This window comes from Ovis aries, chromosome 8, assembly GCF_016772045.2.
Source record: "Ovis aries strain OAR_USU_Benz2616 breed Rambouillet chromosome 8, ARS-UI_Ramb_v3.0, whole genome shotgun sequence".
Lineage (NCBI taxonomy): Eukaryota > Metazoa > Chordata > Mammalia > Artiodactyla > Bovidae > Ovis > Ovis aries.
In genome coordinates, this window is record NC_056061.1 from 30,672,263 (window position 1) to 30,696,204 (window position 23,942).

General features: G+C 41.0%; 1 protein-coding gene across 2 annotated transcripts in view; it reads right to left on the reverse strand.

Annotated features, from left to right (window-relative positions):
* Nucleotides 1–2,134: 2,134 nt before the first annotated feature.
* Nucleotides 2,135–23,942, reverse strand: part of CRYBG1 (crystallin beta-gamma domain containing 1) — a 225,633-nt gene continuing 203,825 nt past the window's right edge. For both annotated transcript variants that reach the window (XM_060419523.1, XM_027972398.3), the window contains exons 14-22: nt 17,054–17,180; nt 16,822–16,854; nt 15,551–15,663; nt 14,440–14,569; nt 11,804–11,943; nt 10,387–10,510; nt 9,800–9,958; nt 6,435–6,597; nt 2,135–2,851 (exon numbers count right to left, since the gene is read on the reverse strand). In XM_060419523.1, coding sequence (XP_060275506.1) covers nt 2,763–2,851; nt 6,435–6,597; nt 9,800–9,958; nt 10,387–10,510; nt 11,804–11,943; nt 14,440–14,569; nt 15,551–15,663; nt 16,822–16,854; nt 17,054–17,180 — 1,078 coding nt within the window. In that variant the 3' untranslated portion in view covers nt 2,135–2,762. The remainder of the gene's footprint in view (nt 2,852–6,434; nt 6,598–9,799; nt 9,959–10,386; nt 10,511–11,803; nt 11,944–14,439; nt 14,570–15,550; nt 15,664–16,821; nt 16,855–17,053; nt 17,181–23,942) is intronic.

Sequence of the window (23,942 nt, forward strand, 5' to 3'; positions counted from 1 at the left end):
TTGTTGGCTTTCTTACTTGGTGAGTGCCTGCAGGCCCCAGCTTTTTTCTGGACATCCCTTTCCAGATGAGACTGCAAGTTCCATGATATAAATGTAAAAAACACACCCCTTCTTGCCAGTAATTTTCCATCTTCTGAGCCAGGCACAGAGATTTTATAGCCACACTCCCACCCTCAGCCATCACCTTGCCCTGCCCAGGGCTTTCTCCCATCACCTGCCATGCCTGCCCATCTGCCAAGCTCTCTCTGTGCCAAGCGCAAGGGACACGCATGTAAGTAAGGACACGATATGAAAATATCTGCACTTGGGCTTGTCTGTAAAGTCAGTGAAAATTGTCTGTTTTTTTTCACAGCATATTTGCAAATTGTTGTGGCACTTTCTGTTCTGGTAGCTCAAACTGTTTTCACCATCTAAATGTTTGTGAGAGAGTTAAAACTTCCAACGTGTGGAGGAGTGGCAGCATGAAGAGCTGACTAAAGCTTCTAGACTCATCAGCGAGCACTTTTCAGAGCGGCCAGGGTTCCCTTCGTCTTTTATTACTCTGCTCTAGAGCAGTCCTCAGCCCTCAGTTCTGAATCGCTTAGGGGCGTATAGAAGAATCGAGCCGGTAATTTGGTTCATCCCTCTCTTAGAGAATGAAAGGAGATGTTCGAGTTTCTAACTTCTTAAAACCTTACTTTTGTAAATAAGCGAGCTAGTCCTGTCTCAGCAATGGAAACGTGCTTCTCTGGGCACTCTTCCGTGAAAATGCCAACCCTTCCACTGGGGCCCAGAGCTTTGGGCTTTGACTGCCCAGTAGGCCCGTCGCGGCTGTTGAGCCTCTAGTCTCTGCCCCCTCTTCACTGGCGGAAAGTGACCGTTTCCTGCTTTGCTGCTTCTCCACCACTAGCGTTCAGCTGCTGACAGAGACCTGGGTGAGCGGCTTTTTCCTTTGTTTCTTCCTGGTAGACACCCGTTTGTAGTGTGTTGGATGAGGGCTCTTCTCTAGAATTACTGTTCCCACCAGTACAAATTTACCTCAGAAGAAAGAGGTTCTTCCAGCTGTAAATAAGCCACTTTTGACTTCTCTGAACAAACGCCAGCCCTGTTGCCTTGAGGGCTCCCAGGTGGTAGTGAGGGGGCATCTCTACTCAGAAGAGTGCCGTGTGCCCTTTTGCCACCGACTCTGAAGTGAGGGCAGTCAGAAATCTCTCTCTGCCCTTAATGTAGCAGCTCTGAAGCCCGCCATGTCAGACATTTATTTCTGATCTGCCCCTGACCCTCTTGGAAGTGTTTGGAGGGCTCCTGAATGGATCCTCTCAGATTTTATCAATACAGTTAACCAAAACCAAGTTTATTTGAGAGAGAAATTGAACACACACTAGACGGTCTTACCCCCACTGTACTGTAGGTAGTGAGATGCGTAGAGGCCTAAGGCCAGCGCTGCACCCGAGAACAGGACAGACGTGGCAGCCGCTATTGGACACGTGCAAGCGGACTTAAATACTGCAGGGCAAGCTGCTGGTGACCGCCAGTGCCCACCACAGACTCCAGAGGACCAACAATGCCTAACTGGAAACGGAAACGAGGTATGTGACGGGAGCACCGGTATTCAGTGCCGAGGACAACTTGGCCAGTTGCGTGTGCAGTGAGCGGCTCAGCATTTTCAGTCTTCACTGACTTGCTCGCTGCGGTTTAGGGTTCTCAGTCCCAAGATTCAGGCAACAGGGATTGCTTACAGCCTCCTTCCCTTCCCTTCTTTCTGGAGAGAATCGCTGGTCACCCTCTGGAGCCTTCCGCACCTCAAGTGTCTGCTTCCTGAAGTAAGTGACGTGAGGCCGCCCCCAGTGGTCAGAGCAGCTGTGGGGCCCTGGGGCCTCCCAGGGAAGGCAGCCCCGTGCAGGCCTCACGCCCGTGCAGCTGGTCAGGAGGGGGGAAACTGGGCTAAAAGCTCTGAGTTGAGCAAAGGCCTGCTTGACACTGTAGAACGAGCTGTAGGCGCGTGAGGCTGGGCTAATAGATGAGGTCATAATCCACTGTTTCAGTAGATGCACAGGACAAGCATCAGTACTCACACGTGACAGTCTAGGGTGGCCCACAAGGGAGTGGGAATAATGCAGATCCTGCTAGTAAATGTTAGTGGACGTGGACATGATGGCTTTGTAAATTTGCTAATTTTTAATATTAACAGAAACATACTTGGTTCATACTTAGTTCCTTAAAATATATATCTGAACAGCTAAGGCTTTCCCCATTTTACAGCATAATTAATCAGTCCAGAAAACAGAGGGTCAGGGACCAAAATTGCAGGCCTAATAAATGATTTCTTCTCAGATGCTGAAGCGTCTCCTACCTTACAAACTTGAGCTTCTGTCCTTCCCTTTAACATGTACAGGACTTGTAGCCCTGCAAGGTCGGTAACTTTGTTCCTGTTCTCTATCTTTGGAAATAATTTAAAACATACAGCGTCTCTTAAGGTCTTAGGGTGCTTTTTGGAAAAAGTTACACTAAAGCTGCTAAGGAGGCAACCTGTTTAAGCAGCTCCTGAAAGGAAGGGGAAGAAACAAGAGGACAGATGCTTGTTTTAAAATGATCACAGTCTTTTGCTAAGATGAGAGGTTGTCCTGGTCACAGGAACGTGATTCAAGAGAGACTTCAGAGTTGAAGGAGGTGGTCTGCTCTCTTCTTCGCGCTTCCAGCAGCAGGCCTTTTTTTCTTTCTGTTTAAGTCAGGTAGCTCTGGAGGACCTCCAGAAATATTCTTCCTGTGTTCTTTATTCGGGCCTACAGGACCATGGCTTCCCACACTTGTGTTACCTTCTCTTTGCTGACAGTGTTGAGGATAAGGTGATTTTGATCATATTGTGTACCCCCTGAAAGAAAAAAGGAAAATGATGAAAGGTGCCCATGTGAAGGAGCTGTAGCAAGACAGTTTATCACACCACCAGGGTCTCAAGGTAAACAAGGTGTAAAACTACATGCCTTGAGGACACCAAACAGGAAGGAAAGCCCAGAACTGCCTCCACCCACTGGGGGTGATGTGTTAAAGCCCCATCAGAGGGCAGCAGCAGCTCCATACTGATGTCCTACCTCCCCAGGCTCCTTTTCCTACTCAAGTCTTAAAATCTAGTCCATGGTTCCTCTTAAGATCTGTGAAACTGGGGGGAACAGGAAAGAAGCTAGAGATGGGAAAGGAGCAAAGATGGTGACAAATATTCAGCGGAGGGATCGTGGATTTGAGATCGCAGTGGAAGAAAGCAGGCAGGCCTCAGCGGTGGAATGGTCAGTGGGCAAATTTTGCATCAACAATGAACAGTGGTGGTATTAGGTCAAAGGGGAGGTTTGAGTGCCACCCGAAAGTATAGTAGGCAGAGCAGCATTCCCACTGCTGGGAACCCACCGGCTGTGGTGCATAAAAACTCACAGCATTTAATATGCTGAGTTCCACTGAACTGTAAAACCAATACAGTTTCCATATGCTCCCTTTCCCCTACCAGATATTTCATATTCTTTAGTGTTAAAAATAGCCTCATGACCTCTGCTTTCAATGGCGAAGTATCATGGACAAAAGAAAGGGTCATGTGGTGGTGTTTTTTTCCCCTAGTGTGGCGTAAACATCCTTTCAGGTACTTTTCAGCAGAAGCCTCTGTACCAATTGTTATAGCACCTAGGACTCTGTCAGAATTAAAATCTGCTCATCTTAATGCAGGGTAAGTGTGACTGGTATTGAAATCATACTGCAGCCTTAAGCCAAGGGGAATCAAATATTCTTATTGTCTTTTAAAGCCCCCAAAAGGTCTGAAAAGTTACATTATAGGTTTTGATAGGGAAGAAAATCTCGTGCCCCTCTTGGAAGAAACTGATTTATCATCATGATAACTGAGCACCTCTGCACAGCTCGATACAGGACAGAATACAAAGCAAGGTGCCCTGGGCTTGTTATGCTTAAGTTTGCAGAGAGAGAAAAAATTTCCACCACCACAAATCCTACCATCTCCACTGAGGCACACACACTGTACTCCATTGAGATGTCAGGAAGTATTATCTTAAGGTCACAATGCACTTTTTCATTCTTCAAGATTATGGTATCTTAAACATACTTTTTGTGTATATCATAATCCTAGAGTTATGACAACTAGAAAGTTCTTGAAAAATAATTTGATTCATTCTGCCGCCTTTGGGGAGAATTAAAATCATCCCAAACTTTAAAAAGATCAAAGTTAGCATGAATCAGCTTACACTGTCGTCATATCTTTGGTCTGAATATATAGATGTCTATCAAAATATCAGGAGGTGGGTTAAAAGGAATAAATCTTGTAATATTAGTAGGTAACACATGGTCAACAACTGTAGCCAAGGAAACGCAGTCTCCTGTGAAGTGCCCTGGAGAGAGATGTATTTCTGTCCTGTCTGTGCAGGATGTGGGTTTGTGGCCCTGCTCTGTCTTGTCCACAAGATGGCATCATTCTCCCACATTCGGAGACATTTAAACCCAGTTGACCAAGATAGCAAGGGACTACTGCAGCTACTGGGCTCAACACGCAGAGAGGTCACAAATAGACCAGAACAGTATCCTTATTCCAAAGGCACTGGACTAATTTGTGTTGCATTTTAGGAAGTGACCTTGGAGCTTTAAAGCAAAGCCCCTAAGGAGAAAGTTCCTGAAGCCCCACAGTCCTTTTCAGAGTCAAGACCAGAAGCCAGGTACCCTTACTCCTGGTCAGTTGCCAGCACAGTAAGTGGGGAAAATCCCATATGCTTGGAGCTTCAAGAGAGTAAGCTCTCTGAAGCCATGGTACTGTCTTTTCCCACCCCACCACTTTGGTATCCCCAGTCTCTGGCCCAGAGCTGGTCACATTGTGGGTAAGTGGGTACCCAACAAATACATGTTGAAAGAATAAAAGAAATGCTCTAAGAGACTTGCTCAGGAAGATCACAGTGACCTTAACCCTGGACACAGGAAGCGGATCACACCGTGAGAGGCACTAGTCCATATTTTCCTGCACATCCGTGTTTCCAATTTAGTCACATTTCTCTGGCTTCCCTGGAAGTGTTAAAACTATCTTGTATAGACTGAGGAGCTCCAGTTTAACAAGTTGATCCAAATAAGGATTAAGATAGTGACTCAGCAGTTTGAGCCTCAGGCTGGTCATCTATAGAATGGGCATCTCACCTGTGCACATACTGACAAGTCTGTTGTGCCAGCCCACAGTGCCTTCACCTGCGTGCATTTTATACCAGGTGTGATGTTGGGCCCCGTCCAGCCTGGAGTCAGACGTTGCTTAGTTTTGCTCTAAGTGTAGTGCCCTGCCTCTGTCTCAGTGAACTCGGTTTGCCTCTGAGAACCTTTGGCTCCTCTGAGTCTCTGTGACCTCAGACCCCATTGTGAGGTGGCTTGAACACTCTCCCCACCCGCAGATCAGAATCAGTGGCCACCAAAGCCCCTGATGGGAATGTTCAAGCTTATTCTCCATTTTCCACAAGTTAGTTTAAAAAGTTACAAGCTATTTCTTTAATCCTGTATCAATTTTTAATGACATCTTTGGTCTAGAGCCCTGACTCAAGTAAAACTGAGCCAACTTTCTAGCCATAATTTAAAACTGTGTGTGTGTTATACAGTTCCACTAAATTTACAAACATCACCACACTGGTTCCCTGATATGGAGTAGAAAGTCTCTTAATAATTTAAAGCAAAATTACCCCATATGACACAAATAAAATGCACTGTCTTCATTTGCTTGTCAACAGCAACAAGAGTTTACTAAATTCCCATGTCTACATTTGGTAATTTTTCTTTATTTAAAAATTATCATCAGTAGTCCTCCCTGTCAGACATGCAGGGCTCTGCCCCAGACCTCCTGAATCAGGGCCTCTGAGGGCAGGGGACCAGCAATCTGTGTTTCAACAGCCCCTCCAGGAGACTCTGATGCAGATAAAGTTGGGAAACCACTTGCCTAAGTAAACGTATTTGGTCTTCTCCAAGCACCATCAATCAGTTCACTCCGGAGTAACTTCACTGAACAAATGTTCAGTTGAAATCTCTTTGGCTGTGTTTGTTGTTTAATTCCTTTTCAGTCTTAGATTTTAGGTTACATGCATGTACATGAGCGTCATCAGCTATACAGACTGAGCCTTTTAACTTGCGATTTTTAGTCTGTTGTAATAAATGGTTTAAAGTCGCCCCATGTCCAGATTCCACCTCAGCGCTGTGGGTGTGGCGAAACTGACTCACCCCTCTGAACCTCAGTTCTGAGGGGCTGTAAAATGGGGAGAGGAGGGATAACACAGGCCTCGTAGGGCTGCTGTGAAGATCACATGAGATGACGTGTTTATTTAGCACTGAGGCTGGCACAGCGTAAGGGATCACTTACTATTAATAGTGCTCCCGATTTCAAAAGTAGAGCTTCTTAGTTAACTAAAGAAAGACACAAGGCAGATAGGGAAAACAATCCTTACCTTTGATATCTAAAACTAAATTGGGCTTAAGCTTGCTGTAGATCCTGCCGTCGGGCTTCATGCTCCAGAACTGACTGTCAGCGTTCTGCTCGAGCGCCAGGCCCAGCTTCGAGCCAGCGGTTACGAGGCTCCCTGCGATGGTCAGGCAGCAGTCCTCTGCTATCTGCTCAGCAGAAAGGACAAGGTATCTTACACATGGAGGGACACACATTCAAGTACCCTTGTAAGCAATCCCCTGGGTAAGCTGATTTTTAAACTTACCTTAGTTCCCAGCTTCATTTACACATGAGTATTTCAGCTTTTAGTCATGGTAACTGGGATCAAACAAATATTTATGCCCTTCGTTTCAGATGACATCAGTAATGGAAAGTTCTCAGTTTTTGTCCTTTGTAAGGGGAGACTTAAGCCCTTTGTGAGGTCCTCTGGTTTATTAGTAAGGGAAGCCTCAGAACAGTGCCCATCGTTTACTTCTCCCCCCTACAAAGGACTGATCTGCTTCTGGGTCTGTAGCTAAATCCTCTCTGACGTATCTACCATGCTCAGCTCAGCCTGAGCCTTCCAGCATATGACTATCTCTAATTTTGAAGGTTGTTGTGGCATTGAAGTTGCCAAAAGGGCATTTTATCATTTTAAAAACTTGGAATTCCATTTATTCTCTTGTGTTCCTTCATGAGAAATGTCTAAAATTTTCTTCAAAAGGCATGCTATCCAACTATAAAGAGTGTGTTCCAATGCAAAAATCTTATGGATTCTTCTATGAAGTGAATCTACCTTTAACATATAGACAAGGTATGATAGCCATATTCATATGACATTCACACAAGTTGATGTAGAAAATGCTTTTGAAAAGTGTAGTATTCTATGTTGAGATAAAAGGATTCTGATAATCTAGTATACTTTTTCTCACTGAACTACTGAATTCAAAGTTAAATAATATCACTGAAATGTTCATTAAAAATAACTGCTGAAAGATACCATTTCCTTGAATTAAGATAATTCACAGACAGAAGTTGGCTTTTTTAGTTCAGTCGCTCAGTCATATCTGACTCTCTGACCCCATGGACTGCAGCACGCCAGGCCTCCCTGTCCATCACATCGGTGATGCCATCCAACCATCTCATCCTCTGTCGTCCCCTTCTCCCACCTTCAATCTTTCCAAGAATCACGATCTTTTCAAATGAGTCATTTCTTTAAAGTAGGTGGCCAAAGTACTGGACTTTCAGCTTCAACATCAGTCCTTCCAATGAATATTCAGGACTGATTTCCTTTAGGATGGACTGGTTGGATCTCCTTGCACTCCAAGGGACTCTCAAGAGTCTTCTCCAACACCACAGTTCAAAAGCATCAATTATTTGGTGCTCAGCTTTCTTTATAGTCCAACTCACATCCATACATGACTACTGGAAAACCATAGCCTTGACTAGACAGACCTTTGTTGGCAAAGTAATGTCTCTGCTTTTTAATATGCTGTCTAGGTTGGTCATAACTTTTCTTCCAAGGAGTAAGCATCTTTTAATTTCATGGCTGCAGTCACCATTTGCAGTAATTTTGGAGATGCTATTGTTTCCCCATCTATTTGCCATGAAGTGATGGGACCAGATGCCATGATCTTAGTTTTCTGAATGTTGAGCTTTAAGCCAACTTTTTCACTCTCCTCTTTCACTTTCATCAAGAGGCTCTTTAGTTCTTTTCTTTCTGCCATCAGGGTGGTGTCATCTGCATATCTGAGGTTATTGATATTTCTCCCAGCAATCTTGATTCCAGCTTATGCTTCATCCAGTCCAGCGTTTCTCATGATGTACTCTGCATATAAGTTAAATAAGCAGTTGACAATATACAGCCTTGACGTACTCCTTTCCCTATTTGGAACCAGTCTGTTGTTCCATGTCCAGTTCTAACTGTTGCTTCCTGACCTGCATACAGATTTCTCAGGAGGCAGGTCAGGTGGTCTGGTATTCCCATCTGTTTAAGAATTTTCCAGTTTGTGGTGATCCACACAGTCAAAGGCTTTGGCATAGTCAATAAAGCAGAAATAGATGTTTTTCTGGAACTCTCTTGCTTTTTTGATAATCCAGTGGATATTGGCAATTTGATCTGTGGTTCCTCTGCCTTTTCTAAAACCAGCTTGAACATCTGGAAGTTCACGGTTCACGTACTGTTGAAGCCTGGCTTGGAGAATTTTGAGCATTACTTTACTAGCGTGTGAGATGAGTGCAATTGTGCGGTAGTTTGAGCATTCTTTGGCATTGCCTTTCTTTGGAATTGGAATGAAAACTGACCTCTTCCAGTCCTGTGGCCACTGCTGAGTTTTCCAAATTTGCTGGCATAATGAGTGCAGCACTTTCACAGCATCATCTTTTAGGATTTGAAATAGCTCAACTGGAATTCTACCACCTCCACTAGCTTTGTTTGTAGTGATGCTTCCTAAGGCCCATCTGACTTCACATTCTAGGATGTCTGGGTCCAGGTGAGTGATCACACCATCATGATTATGTGGGTCATGAAGGTCTATTTTGTACAGTTCTTCTGTGTATTCTTGCCACCTCTTCTTAATATCTTCTGCTTCTGTTAGGTCCATACCATTTCTGTCCTTTATCGAGCTCATCTTTGCATGAAATGTTCCCTGGCTTTTTCAGTGCCTCTGTATTAGTTGCTTCTGTTTCTTGTGCTCTTTTCTAAACGTCTAAAGGGTATACGTCTATTTACAGAAAGGATGATTCTTCCTCAAGCACAGCAGACCTAGTTAACAAGCTGTCTTCCTTTCACAAGGCTGTATGCTACCTGCTGACTCATGGGCACCAGTATTAAAAAAAAAAAAATTCAGGAGCAAACAGTCAAGCCCATAAAATCAAAGAGTTAAAAAGATTATCTACAATAGAAGCATGAGTTCTCTCATAAATCTTACTCTGCTCAGCATTTAAACATGCATTATGGTGGGAGAAATAGGAGGGAAATTATAAGGCATGACAACTAGGAAACGGAGTGTGTGGTACACAGGGTGGTATCTCTTCACTCTTCACCTAGTCTATGGGGTCCTTCAAAATGCAGACCAAGAGAGATCTGTGTTGATAGTGATGAGGCTTAGAAGTTTATTTCTGTAACAAGAAGGTGAAAGAAAAATGGGAGAGTAACAGACACTTCCTTTTTCCTTTCCATTTCTGTATAAAAATCAAGTATAAAGTTGTTTCTTGGATCAGTGTTAGATTTACTTCCTTTTTAGATTCCTTGACTATTTCTATCAGAGCTAAGAAGTGTTTTCATGAAAAACGTTCCAACTTATTTCCAAAAGAGCTCTGGAAATTGTGAAGTAGCATCTACTTGAAGAGAGACGCCCTTACAGACCCTTGTCTAGCCCCAAATCTCACCCTGCATTTGATGCATCCTTCTTGATAAATCCAGATCTGGTCGTCAGCACCGACATCCTCCATGACCTGTATTCTGAGAAGCTTCAGATCCTCTAGGTTTCCATTGGTTGACATGAATAACCCTGTTGCTTTGTTTCGAAGTCTAAAATAAATTCGTTTCTAGAAGATAAGAACCCAAGCAATAGTCACTGACACGTTGTATTTTAGAAGCACTGAACAGCATCAACAGCAGGGGCAGAATCCAGAATGAGGCTGGATTAGGAATAACGGCTGTGTCAGAGTTTCAGAGGCTTTAGGATTTTCTCAATGAAGAGAGATTGACAGAATTTCAGAGTGCCTGGGGCTGGGAGCTGCCTATGGACAAGCCAGGGCTTGGGACATACCACGTTTTGATGTCGGATGTAATAACATTTCTGAAGCAGTCATAACCTTTTTAGCACCAGAAACATAGCCCAAATTCAGAAATTCTCAGGGGGTGGGGTGGGAGAGAAGCCAATTTCAAACTAATTGAAACTAAAAAGTTAAATATATTTACCAAAAAAATTTCAGAGAAAAGTCTATTCGGAACACCCACAAGAAGAAAATACCTGAACAAAAGGTCGTAGAGAACCTATTTGGTGACAGCCACTGAATTCATACCACTTAGGTACTTCTGCTGGTGACAGTAGGAACTGTCGGCCCCTGTAATTGCCATATTCGTAAGTAACCCATCTGGAAAACAAAAGGAGACGACTGCAGTAAGTGGCAATGTCTATTTGACAATGAGCTTCAATTGTATTTCAGAATGTTTCAATTTTTAGGCTGAGCTTTTATATAATACTTCAAATATACATTGGAGGTTTTTTTTACAAAAGGAAACTACCTTATTTTCAAAAACAGTTACGGCACCCATTTCTTGACAAAACAAATTCATGGTACATGAGTATTTATGCCCCAAAGTTCCACTCTTAAAGAGAAGTCGGTAGGGTTTTTTTCCAGTAAGGCAATGAGCTAAAGCTAGTCTTTTAGCAGGACAGCCCAGTACTTCCTGTGAGCTTTAAATGATTAATACTTGTAAAGTTCGTATACATAGTAAGTGTTCTATAAGGGTTAGATAAAAATAAATAATAAAATTTTGTTCAAAATGAGAATAATCTTCCTCAGTCCAGAAAACTGCTAAAGACCTGCTCAGGTCTGCTCCACCCAGGAGTGCTGTGATACGCACACATGGAGTACGGGTTCCAGCACAGACCAGCGGGCAAGCAACCTTCCTCTTGGGTCGATGTATTATATATCAAGGAGGAATGTTCTCTGTTTCTAATCCCGGAACTCTAAAATGTTATCATCTTAGCCATTTTATCATAAAAACAAAATACTAATTTAAACCTGTTGGGGAAGAATGTCACGTACAACTCTACCACCCTAATAACCTGAATTTGTTTTTTAAATAGCCATAGTCCACTCCAGTGTTGGATGCCTTCAGACCATACCTATTGTTTTGGCGAGTGAACGAAAAACACCTTCTTAAAAACATATTACACTGATAGTCTGTGTTCATTTTTTATGTCTTAATTTCAGAATTATTCGAAGCTGAGAAAAATCTTCTCCGTGTTGACCTTTAATCGTTTAGCATATAGCATCTGTTGGTCACTCCTGGCTGAAGGAAAATCTCAACCCTTACTCTAAAATTAAATGACTTGGTCTTTCAAAGGAGTAAGCAAAATCAGTTTGTTTTTTTTCCTACTTGCTAAAAAAAATACTCAATAATTTATTACAGTATTCACCTAGGAACTTCGAGAAATGTTAAAGTTCTTACCTTAAGTCAACTGAAAATCTGAATGAAGAGATGATGCCACACACATGGCTTTTCCAAATGGGAAAAGTATACTATGAAGGAGCATAAATACTAACCCTTACAGAAAATAAGGGATTATACATCAATTTGGTTAAGGTGACATAGAAAAGAAATATGATCAAACTTAATTTTTAAAGTCTACTGAATAAACAAATAGGTAACTCACTTACATGCCACCAATCACCTGGACAGAGCGTATGTGCGTGTTGAATCCTAGGGATCGGAGATTAACTATTTCGGTATTAAATTCAATCTTTTTTCCTTTGAAGTCTTCTCTTTCAAAAAGAATAATTGTTGGCTCAGAAAATTCCTATTTAGGAACAAAAATAATGTTTTATTACTCCCCCTTGATGGTAACTTGAGCTCATGTGAAAATCATCTTGTTTCAAAGACAAAGCACAAGATCTGGCCAGGTTGATGGCTCGTAAGTTCCCTTTCCCAGAAAGTCTGGGTGTTTATGTGCTCAGGAGCTAGAGAGAAGAAAAATGGAGGCCAGAAAGCTTCCCCTTGTAGAAAAAGGCAGGTGACTGTAAAGCGTTCTAAAGTGGGGAAGACAGCCCAGGCATAAAGAAACAGCTGTGTGCACCTGGACTGTCAATTCTAATGGAGTTTATTTTCAACTTGGCTGTTCTTTGTTGAGATTAGGAGGAGCTAGAAAGCCAAGGAGATATAAATGGTGAGAGGCTGGGGGCTATAGTGATCTTTGGGGTTGAGTGGCAACTTGGCCTGATGAAGGAGCCTTCCACTTATATGCATTTTCAAATGTCTTTTGGTGGTGTTTTTTTAACTGTCAATGAGACAGTGATTCTGTATGCTGCCAAACTTTCCTGTAGGAATAATTGTTAGGAAGAAGGAAAAAACAAGATGGGAGCCCCATGTTCAGATGATCACTTAAAAAGGACAACAGCACAGAAGTCCACTGATTTTCAGAAAAGTTGGCTGTTGATGCTTGTTTTTCAAATCACAGATCTTTATGACCCTAGACTAAGCTCCAGTGATAATAATCCTAAAATCATAAAACGATACATCAAAAATTCTCCAGCTTAAAAGTTTTGTGCCAAGGGTGTGGTATCTTACTGCTTCGTTTATGTGCTGTGCCTTGATGTGTAGAAAGACCAATAAACAGATCTGTGCAGAGGTGGTCTGTATGGTCTTGCATTATGTAAAACTTAGAAGGAAAACTGTAGCAGTATTACTCCTTTGTACTGTCACTGCACTTTTGTCTGAGATGGCATGCCAAAACATGCCAAGCACTCTAATTTAGTGACAGCCACCTAACGATTTTGATTATGTCACAGTTAAAACATATGTTCTTAGTAGGTGTAAAATGTACATTTCCTCATAATCAAAACTTAAAAGAATATCAGTGCCAAAAATTATGTGAGCATATATGTACTAAGCTCTGGCTGAAGGAAAACATTTGAAAGCTTTACATCTGAAGTGGGTTTGTTTTTATTATTTTTAACAATATCTGTAGGTAGCTCTTAGAACTCCAGGCAGGTTAAATATCCAGTTTTTAGGTTTTTTGTTATTTGTAAGTTAATGAATCTTACCACATCATCCCATATTCCACTGCTACTATTTTCACATCTCAAGAAAGGTCAACATTTTTGTTATATGAAAGGGCAGGAGGAGATGAGAAAAAGCCAACTCACACATATGTTCTTTCTACCTTTAACACTAAAATCACCAACTGCAAGCTTTTTATCAGCTACCAAATACTAACATGTTTCCCAAACTGTCAGACCCCAGACTTTAAACATCTGAACATTATCTTATAGTTTTGTTCTACTGAATATTGCTTTGTGTCAGAATTAAAGATTTCTGGTCAAAAAGGTGCACTATAATCTGGATTAGACATACATGATAAACTGGGGGAAGTAATTTGATTACAAATCTCTAAAACAGAATAAATAGATTTTAAAACTATAAGGAATTTCTGCAAATCAATAATGACAGAAAACTAAAGAGCTGGGAAAAAGATATAAGTAGGCAATTCACTGAGCAGAAACCCAAGTGACTAGTAACTAACAATGAGATAATACTGTCTACCCCATTCTTTCAAAGTGACAAAAGTTAGAATGTCAGAATACTCAGTAATCACAATGATACCGGAAATAGGAACCCACACGCACTGCCGGCCACAATGTAAAGTGGTGGAATTGGGTAGTACTTAGTGAAATTGCATACTCGTGCACATGAAATCCAGTAAATCCCCCTGTAATCTATGTTCCCCAAAGACTCCCTCTCAGGGTGATCCATTATGCTGTATGTACATCTGGTTATTGACTACATATTCTACGTACATATTACATCATGTACACACACTAGACTCTAGATGTACATACAGCATAATGGATGACTCAAACATTTTTAATGTAAGTAGTTATGTTTATAACACAATGAGAACTATAGCATAATACTGCATATAAAATAAAAGCCTTTATACATATTTTTATAAAACATACATTTTATAAGAATATCTAAGCTGTACCCCAAACACATTAGAATGGGTGCCTGTAAAGGGAATGGTATAGACATAGGGGTCAGGTATGAAATGGAAAAACAAGCCAGAGGGCCTTGAACTAGCTCATGAGAGTGCACCAGGACTGACCCAACACTGCCTGCTCCTCAAGTCTGAGAAAACAGCAAATGAAACCAATTTACATTTAAAAGATCTTCAAAGAGACTATGTAATTATTTTTTTCTGCCTCAAATTGTCCATGAGGACATCTACCTGCTGGTGCCCTTGCTCTGACTCAGCTTTGTATCTCTGTTAGCGCTGTATTCACCCTGATGTACTTACAACATCTATAAAACGAAGAGACTTGAAAGTTGCTCCAGGTTGGCATCCCATTGCAGACAGCGAAGGATAGTGGCCTTCCTCCAACACATACTGATTACCAGAGAAGTTTTCTCCATCGTATGCAACCCAGCTACAAAGGGAAAACCACACACATGTACAGTGTATAATCTGAGTCTTCCTGGTCTAGAAGTCTGATTTTTAGAGGTAACCTGCCATTCAATAAACACAATGCTTCTTATGGCTAATGGGGTTTTCTCTTCAAAAATATCTGGATATATTTACTGCATTTCATCTTGTAGCAAATGAATAATCATAGCAACTTTGCATTTGGGAAATAAATTTGTTTTTCTCCATGAAGTGATTCATGCTTTCCCCTTTCCACCTTCCAGCATTCCTTGCTCCTCTCTTGGTGCCACCATTCTACTACAGGCCAAGGTGGTTTTGCCAAGCCCTTGAAGCTTCTCATACACTAATCCTCAGTGTATGATTAAAGGCATTACTAACACTATTATTATTATTTGACTTAATTCTTCATCACCTTTTGCATAGATTGCTCTAAAGGCTTCCTGATCCCATCTCCTGGCTTGGACTCCTTGTTTGTCCCGTCTTGTGTATCCTGTGGTGTCTGTCTAAGCTCACATGCTGAGGGAAGTCATCATCTGAGTCCACCCTCCCTGTCCAAAGTCACTTCCCCTTCCCCAAATACAGAGACCACCCTCTGGTGTGCCCCTCATCAGCACTCCAGTCCAGCCATGCACTTGCCTAACATTCAGAATGTCTACCCTCCTCCTACCCACCTGTAAACAAATATACCTTGGGATGAGCCTTGGAGATGACCTAGAATCCCTTGACAGATGACAGGAGAGACCTACAGTGCTAAGAACCTGGTCCCAATCCCACTGCACAACGAGGGGATGATGTTGAACTTCTCCCGCCCACACTGATTGATGCCTGTGTCCTCTGATGTCCAGCACCCAGTGCTCTAAAGTATACTTCAGTACTCACTATTTGGTGGTTTTATAGTGCCAAGCATCTACAGGTATATTTATGTGCTGGTATGAATCCTGTTTCCCACACTGATTGGGCTCTTCCAGTCCACTGTTTTGCTTACCTGCCTCCTAAAACTCTACAAGACTTCGTAGAGAATGAATCATCAATTTGACTTATTGTTTCTCCAAAACATTGACTGCAACCTTGAAAGTGTGGTTCCGAAAACAGGTGAATCTTTGAAAAAAGTAAACAGAAACAAGTAAAATTATATTCCTAAATATAGTCATTCAGCCTTTGAAATGACCAAACATGGCCTATTAACTTTTGTTACAGTAAACTGGTGTGAATTTTATAAATCCTTTAATTTTCTGTATCTATATTAATGATTAATTAGAAGTATTTTGACTGCACCATTCACGACTGTTTAATTCAGAGTCATCAAAGGACAGTCCAACAAGAGAGGCAGCTTTCTACAGAACATCCTACCCTGTCCTAACAAGCTGTGAGGCATTTTAAAGCTTTATTGTGGCCAAAAGTAATTGTTGACAGGTCTAACATTTATAAGAAACTATATTTTGGAAACATGTAGTACAGTTTTCCTCCCTCAGTGGAAGTCACCTGCTGACTTGTTAGACTCTGTGTATGCCAATAAAGGAGGCTACAGTCGCGTTTGTGACTCTGTAATTATGGCTGTCTGAACACTTACATTAAAAAGTCTTAAATAAGGAAATTAACACTTCAGTTGATGTAGAGAGTCAGCACTCCAAAGGCTTAAGTGAGAGACCATGTAAAAGAAGCCATATAAAATGTCTAATGCAGACACAGCAAATATGAAAATATATTTTATTGTTTACCACAATAACTATATGCTATTGTTTGAAATACTAATCCCAGTACATTAATATAAATAATCCACTGTAATGATATAAAATTTAACTTTACATATAAAAACATTTTATAAGAAGTATTTAGATATAGGTCAGTGTTATCAATTAAGCCTTGCGTGATCAGTTGCTCAGTCATGTCTGACTCTTTCTGACCCTATGGACTGTAGCCCATCAGGCTTCTCTGTCCATGCGATTTTCCAGGCAAGAATATTGGAGTGGGGTGCCATTTCCTCCTCCAAGAGATCTTCCCAACCCAGGGATCAAACCCAACTCCCTGCATCTCTTGCACTGGCAGGCAGATTCTTTACCACTGAGCCACCTGGGAAGACCCCTAATTAAGCCTTACTGTAAACTTAAATCTAATTTTAAAATACAGTTATGCTTTCAGGCATAAAAAATGGGTAAAACTAACAATATGTCCCTAAATGTATTATGTTTTACACATAAATTCAGCTTTTCAATGGAAGGTTTCTAATTATTAAAAACAGAGAATTTGTTAAATTACCTGATTTCGTCTCCTTGGGCCAGTGAAAGAATCCTAAGAATTTTTAGAGAGAAAAGAAAAGGAAATGAGTAGGGTAGACATCTTGAAAGTTTTTTCTCTAGATCATTAACAATTACCATTAAAAATAACCTCAGGATAGTTTCTATAATAAAATGTTTCATGAACCAGAAGCACACATTAATGTAATCCAAAATTCAGGCAACTGTTCTCATAGAAAAATATAACTCCTTACCAAACATATGGGTTGAACAGAGGAGATCTTACAGTTTTTGCCTCCCCAGTCCTCGAAGCTGGTATAGAAACCTTTATCCAGTATGTACTGTTCTCCTGTGAAGTCAGGATTTTCATAGGCTACCCATCTAAAAAAACAAAAGCACTGACTCATTATAGTTCATAGTCTACATTTGTAATAAATCACACATTTGGGCAAATATGTATCATAGAGCAACTTTCATTTGTTTTACTAATTAGTAATCTTAATTTTTCTTGCTCTCCATTGATCTTTTAGGAGCAGATAATTTGTAGGACAAATCAAAGTGGCAAGAAAAAGAATATCTTTGCATGAACCTTTCGATGTTCTTGCTTACCAAATCCTATTCCCGGAGAAAGCTCCAATGAGATTATTTCTCTATATTTCTGATTCTAAGGAGACAGTTTGGACTTTCAAGAAATAACCTGTAAAAACTCTTCTAATAAACAACTAAGGATTCTTTAATGTTGATAACAAAAAGTTATCTTTCCAGAAAGATATTACAGAAGTTGTCTCTTATTACACAGCAAATCACACTGGGGGTGGGCGGGGGAAGCTGACAGAAAAAAAAATGCTTTAAATAATCATAAAATAGCTAAATAATGAAAATTTTGTTTCAATCAGGATTTCCAACATAACACAACTACATAAAAAGCAAAACTGAGCAAACTCTCAGGAATACTAAGAAACAATCTCTTGGAATGTTTTCACATTTTTTATCTTTTAAATGATCCACACTCAGAGAGGAAAGTCAACAAAACCACCTTATTGATGCTGTTTCCTATCCAAAGATACAGTCCTTGAAGGGAAAAAGAGTTTTTCAATTTTGTTACATTCAAGAGATGCTCAATGTTTCCCCCTCAGTTAATTCACTGCTCTGCACTGGTCCTCTCACAGCTTAAAGGAATAATACCTTTATGCCTATGGTACTTTCCAAAAGTACTTTCCAAAACACTTTTTACATCTGTTATCACATTTATTCTTCTACAAAAGAGAACACACTTGGCTCCACATTGAATCTGTTCCTTTAGCTCTAACCTTTGTGCTTTGTTGCCGCGCTTAGTCATGCTGGTGAAGCACCTCCGTAAAGGAATGTTGCTTATACACTGAAATATACATCATAGTTGATTCTCAAGACTCTGACCTTTAAAGGTGTAACACTTTCCCATTCATATAGAGATAAATATCTCTAGAACAAAAACGTATAGTTGTCTTGTGGAGGCTTATAGGAACACTGTGACTGGACCTACATGGATAGCTGCCAACAAAGGGTTGCAGTACCAAGACGTTTGCAGCAATCCGCCACGCCTCCTTCCCTTTTAGAGTAAAAGCAGCCTGAATTCTAACTTGGTGATGGTTCTTTGGGACAAAGATGGCCCACCATCTTCTAGGTCTGCTGGCTTTCTAAATAGAGTAGCTATTCCTTGCCCTAACGCCTTGTCTGTCAGTTAACTGGCCTGTTGTGTGGCGAGCAGTGTGAGCTTGGAGTCAGTAACAGGGAGGGACAGTTTTTCACATGTTACAGAAAGGAAAACCTAAAGACACAGAAAAAAAATTACTCATTTAACAGACAGGTCATTTACCATGTGTGCTGGGATACTAGGAACGCAAGGTGAAAAAGACAAGATTCTTGCCCTCAAAAGTTCAGAGATGGGTAAGAAGTACCACGTGGAATTATTTGTTGCTGTTTGTTCTGAATGGGATGTGACCTGTCCAAGGTGACACAATCAGTTAGTGGCCAAGGATGAATGAACCCTTGTCCAAGGCTCCTGAGGCTCATCAGGTCTCATTTCTTGACCTGAACTGCCACCTACCCTGTAAAGTATATTTTCATTTACTATTCTACTTAATACAGCTCACATGCTTCACGATTAGAACAGATTATAACTTATCTAAAGGGCTTGACTTAAAAACTCAAGTACAGTTATTACTTGGAAATAAACAGCCATCAAAGAGAACACTGCAAAAACCTCAAGTGATAATTAGTTATGACAGCTAACATCTGGACTCACTTCTGGCCATCTGAATGGAGAAACTGCTATAAGCACTAATCACAGTCTATTTCAGAAAATACTGCTCTCCCACTTCAGAAGCTCATTAAGCAATTTTAAAATTCTATTCTCCAACACTGTGAGATGAAGGATTAGGAGGCTGGTTCTAAATATGGTCATGACATTAACTTTCAGATAACTTCAAAGAGATCCCTTAACCTTCGTACAAGTCTGTATTTTCATTTTTAAGTAAGGGCATTGACCAGGATCCCAGTGCTGACAGGGTAAGGCTGTACAGCTCATGGGTGCCTGAGTGTGTGGCCTCTGTTCACACAGCCGTTGGCTTAGTCATGAAGAGAAAAAAAACAGAGGGATCGCAGAACGCTGCAACAGAGGAGGAATTTCCACAGAGCAAGAAAATCTACTTTACAAAAGCCAGGACCTAAAAAGAAATCAAAGAGGTTAAGACATATCACAAAAAAGTTCTCCTGACAAGGCTCTGGGTCCATAGCAAGTCAGAGAGGCACAGAAGGTTAGAGGGTCAAGAGGCTTAGAGTCCTTTTTGCTTGACTGTTTGACTTTAAGGTTTGAAAGGAAAACAGCCAGTGAGGAGGGAAAGACAGAAAACTCAGGAGACAAGTCGAGCAAGCTCTGAAAAACACTTCAGCCAGTGCTTTTGTTGGTGTTTGTTTAACAAGTGTGGGTACTGTACTTCCCTATAAAACTAAAATACATTACTTATAGGAAAACACCCAGTCCAGGTTCGATGCATGAGACAGGGTGCTCGGAGCTGGTGCACTGGGATGACCCAGAGGGATGGGATGGGAAGGGAGCGGGGAGGGGGGTTCAGGATGGGGAACACGTGTACACCTGTGGCAGATTCATGTCAATGTATGGCAAAACCACTACAATATTGTAAAGTAATTAGCCTCCAGTTTAAAAAAATAAATTTATTTAAAAAAAGAAAACACCCAACACTGAAGTAAACCTTTCTAACTCACTGAAGTTGAAACAGGAAACCCATTTATTAAAATGTCACTTGAATTGACAGTAGTGTTGTTTTCTTTCCAAGATGCAGCCCCAGATTAATCACCCATGAATATGGGGGTAAAAAATCCAAAATTCGTTTCTGAGATGCTCTGGTATATCTATCATCTAGAGTCTATTTATAACTTATACCTGAAACTGTTAGGAAGAAAACTCCTTCCTGTCCTTGCTTAAGCACATGTGAATCAACACTTCTCTGTCTACAAGATTGGAAGGGGTGGAGGGTGGGCAAGTACGAACAGATCTCAGCCTGCTGGGATCACTGCTCAGAATTTAAGGGCAGCAGTGCAAACCTGCCCTTCTGTTGAGTCAAAACAACAACACTTTTTGAAAAAAATCTGGACTCAAGAAATATTTCATTTTGCTCATTTTTAAAAAATTAGCCCAGTTTTCACTAGTTAAGCAAGAGGACAGCATAAGAACTAGGAAGTGATGAGTGGGGATGTGTAAAGCCAACTCTTCTGATGTTTCAACAAGAAATGAAATGTAGTTCCTAAAACCTCTTCTGCTGGATTCACGGGTGCCCTTCCTGAAGGCTGTTCTCGGTTTCAGAGTTACTAATAATGAGTTTACCACCCAGGGAATTTATCGCGCATGTGCCGCTGGCACATCTCAACCTTCCTGTCCTGCAGGGCTCAACTCCCGTGCTACCTCCTCCGAAGTCTTCCCTCTGTCCAAGCTGGAAATTCACTCCTCTCCGCTGTAGGTCCCCAGAGCACTTAATCTTTGCATCTTTTGTAGCAATAATTATGTTTTATATAAATACTATAACTTCTTTGAGGATACAGTGCTTTGCACATAATAGACCTCAATAAATATTTGTCTAATGATCAACTGAGTGAAATATGAGGAAGCAGCTGGCCTTGGCAAATTGAAGCACTTCTACAACCCAGAATGTAAAAGGAAGTGGCTGCGTGTGTGTGTGCGCGCACATGCACGCCTCCTTTCAACTTCCCCCAGTAACAAACCCAACTGCTGCCACCCAACTGAAAAGAAAAAGCCTAAGCCGGGAAATGTAACTAGAACCGACTAAAAATAGAAACATAAAAGCAACATTTTATAAAGGAAACAGATTTTAAGTAAACAAGGGCTGGGTGAAAAAGAGACTGGCTCCAGGCACAGTAATTCTACCTGTGCTCACAGAATAATCTACATACATGCCCGACAGGAATCCACCCAGCATCCTTTTGCTTCCTCTGCAAGGGTGTATGACTGGGCTCTGACTAATGGACCCAACACACCTGGTGAGTATCAAAATGTTCAACTGTTTCCCCATACTGAGTTGGTCATTGTATATTCTCCCTCTAAATAGTTTACTTTAAAGGCAGTCAAAAATACTATATAGCCACAGCAATATTTCAGATGACTTCTGAACACCATACCTTTGTCTATGGAAGATTCTAATACATTAGGGTTCCAGAACAGGACCTAGGAGAAGGCATTTCCTGCTAAGAATGGAAGCCCCAGAAGTCATTGTGTCATTCTGCCGAGATGGTGCCAGAAACAACAACCAACACAAGAATTTAACGACATGACTAACGTTAAAAGCATATTACATTGTAGATGCATCTAAAATATCTAGGGCGTCTGTGGAAAGTCTCTTGAAATACAATATAGAGTTGAGGTTAGAGTGATTTATGTAGCCTATGTTACTCATGCCATAAGAACCTAATACCAAACACTTTCAACAGAACCAATGTCGATTTCATATGACCATTTAAGGATACTCTCATAACAAATTATAACTTACATCAGCCTGGACCATAAAAATAATCATATAGCTCACTTTAACAGACATCTGTTCCTGCCAATCCAATATCTGCCTCCACTCTATCTGATGTTCCTGGGGAACCCCTCAGTCCAATCATATATAACATGCCCCCATTGTACTGACCCTACATCTCAGCTCCAGAGCTGTGCATGTATCACAGGCATGGCCTTCTCCTTGGCTACAGTAATTGGTTCAGATACATCCATATGACCTAAGTTACAGAATCAAAGTCAAACCTGGAACCTCTGTGGGAAAGAGAAGCTTTCCAGTGGAAGCAGTCAAGAACAGAAACCAGGTGCTGCTGCCACAGGCCCCAGATAGAAAATGCGCTTTGTTCTCGCTGTTTAGTCACTAAGTTGTGTCCGACTATTTACGACCCCATGGACTGGAGCCTGCCAGGCTCCTCTGTCCATAGGATTTTCCAGGCAAGAATGCTGGAATGCGTTGCCATTGCCTACTCCAGGGGATCTTTCCAAACCAAGGATCAAACCCCTATCTCTTGTGTCTCGGCAGGTGGATTCTTTATATTGCTAAGGCACCAGGGTAGAACAAATGTGACTCCATATTTAATCCATTTATTCCACCTTAGCCTTTGTGTTCTCTATTGCTTTTGCTGCAAGTTAATCACTAAAGGGATGCTGCCATAGCTTAAACATAATGGCCAACTTCTGGGAACCCTGCCTGCCACACCCAAGTGTTAACCTAGAATACTTTTTGTTGAGCTCACAGGAAATATCCTGACCAGGCCCACCTAACTGCAGGAAAGTAAAAATTAACACATCCCCTGAGGAGTCTGTATTCCACATCCCAGGGAATAATTGCAACAATTTATTGTCCTTTTTACTGCTTCACTTCCCCTTCTATGTTCTATAAAAGAAACTAGCATCCAAACCCCAGCAAGATGGCTCTTCAGGACACAAGTCGAAGACTAGTCTCAGTCCTCTGGCTTTCCAAAAAAGTCACTATTTCTTGCCCTAATACCTCGTCTCTAGATTTTTTGGCCTATAGTATGGCGAGCAGTATGACCCTGAACTTGGTAACGAAAAGACCTGCCTAAAGTAAAGCCAGCATAGCAAAAGCCCAGTCAAGAGATGGAGATCAAGTTCTCATACAGTGTCTAAACCCCTGTACCATCAGGACTTTTCAGTTATGCATGCCAATATATTACATTTTTATCACTTATGCCATTTTAGTTTGACTTGTAGCCACTTGCATCCCAAGGAGTCTTGACTAGTCATCTTTCAATAAAAACTTACTTCAGCATTAGTAAAGCACTCAGTAGCAAATTCCAGGTACACTGAAACAATTATTTTTTATGTTAAAATAAAAGCCCATAAATGAACCCACCTATATGGTTAATTTATAACAGAGGAGGCAATAGTATATTAATACAAAGGGGAAAAGACTCTTCAATAAATCGTGCAGGGAAAATTCAACAGCTACATAGAAAAGAATCAAATTGGACTACTTTCTCACACCATATAAAAAATAAACCCAAAGTAGATTAAAGACTTACATTTAAGATCTGAAACCATAAAACTCCTAGAGGAAACAGGCAGTATGCTCTTTGACATGTCTTAGCAATATTTTTTTGGATATGTCTCCTCAGGCAAGGGAAACAGAACAAAAATAAACAAAAGGGACTACATCAAACTACAAACTACATCAAAAAAGCTTTTTGTACATCAAAGGGAACCACCAACCAATCAAAAGGCACCTGCTGAATAGGAGAAGAAATTTGCAAACAACGTATCTGATAAAGGGTTAATAGCCAAAATAACAAAGGACTCATACAACTCAACACCAAAAATCAAACCATCTGATTAAAATATAGCCAGAGGACCTAAACAGGCATTTTTCCAAAAGGACCTACAGTTAGCCAGTAGGCACTTGAAAATATATTCAACATAACTAATCATCAGGAAAATGCAAATCAAACTCACAATGAGATATAGTCTCACACCTGTCAGAATGGCTACCGTCAAAAAGGCAACATATAACAAGTGTTGGCAAGGATGTAGAGAAAAGGGAACCCTTGTGCACTGTTGGTAGGAATATAAAT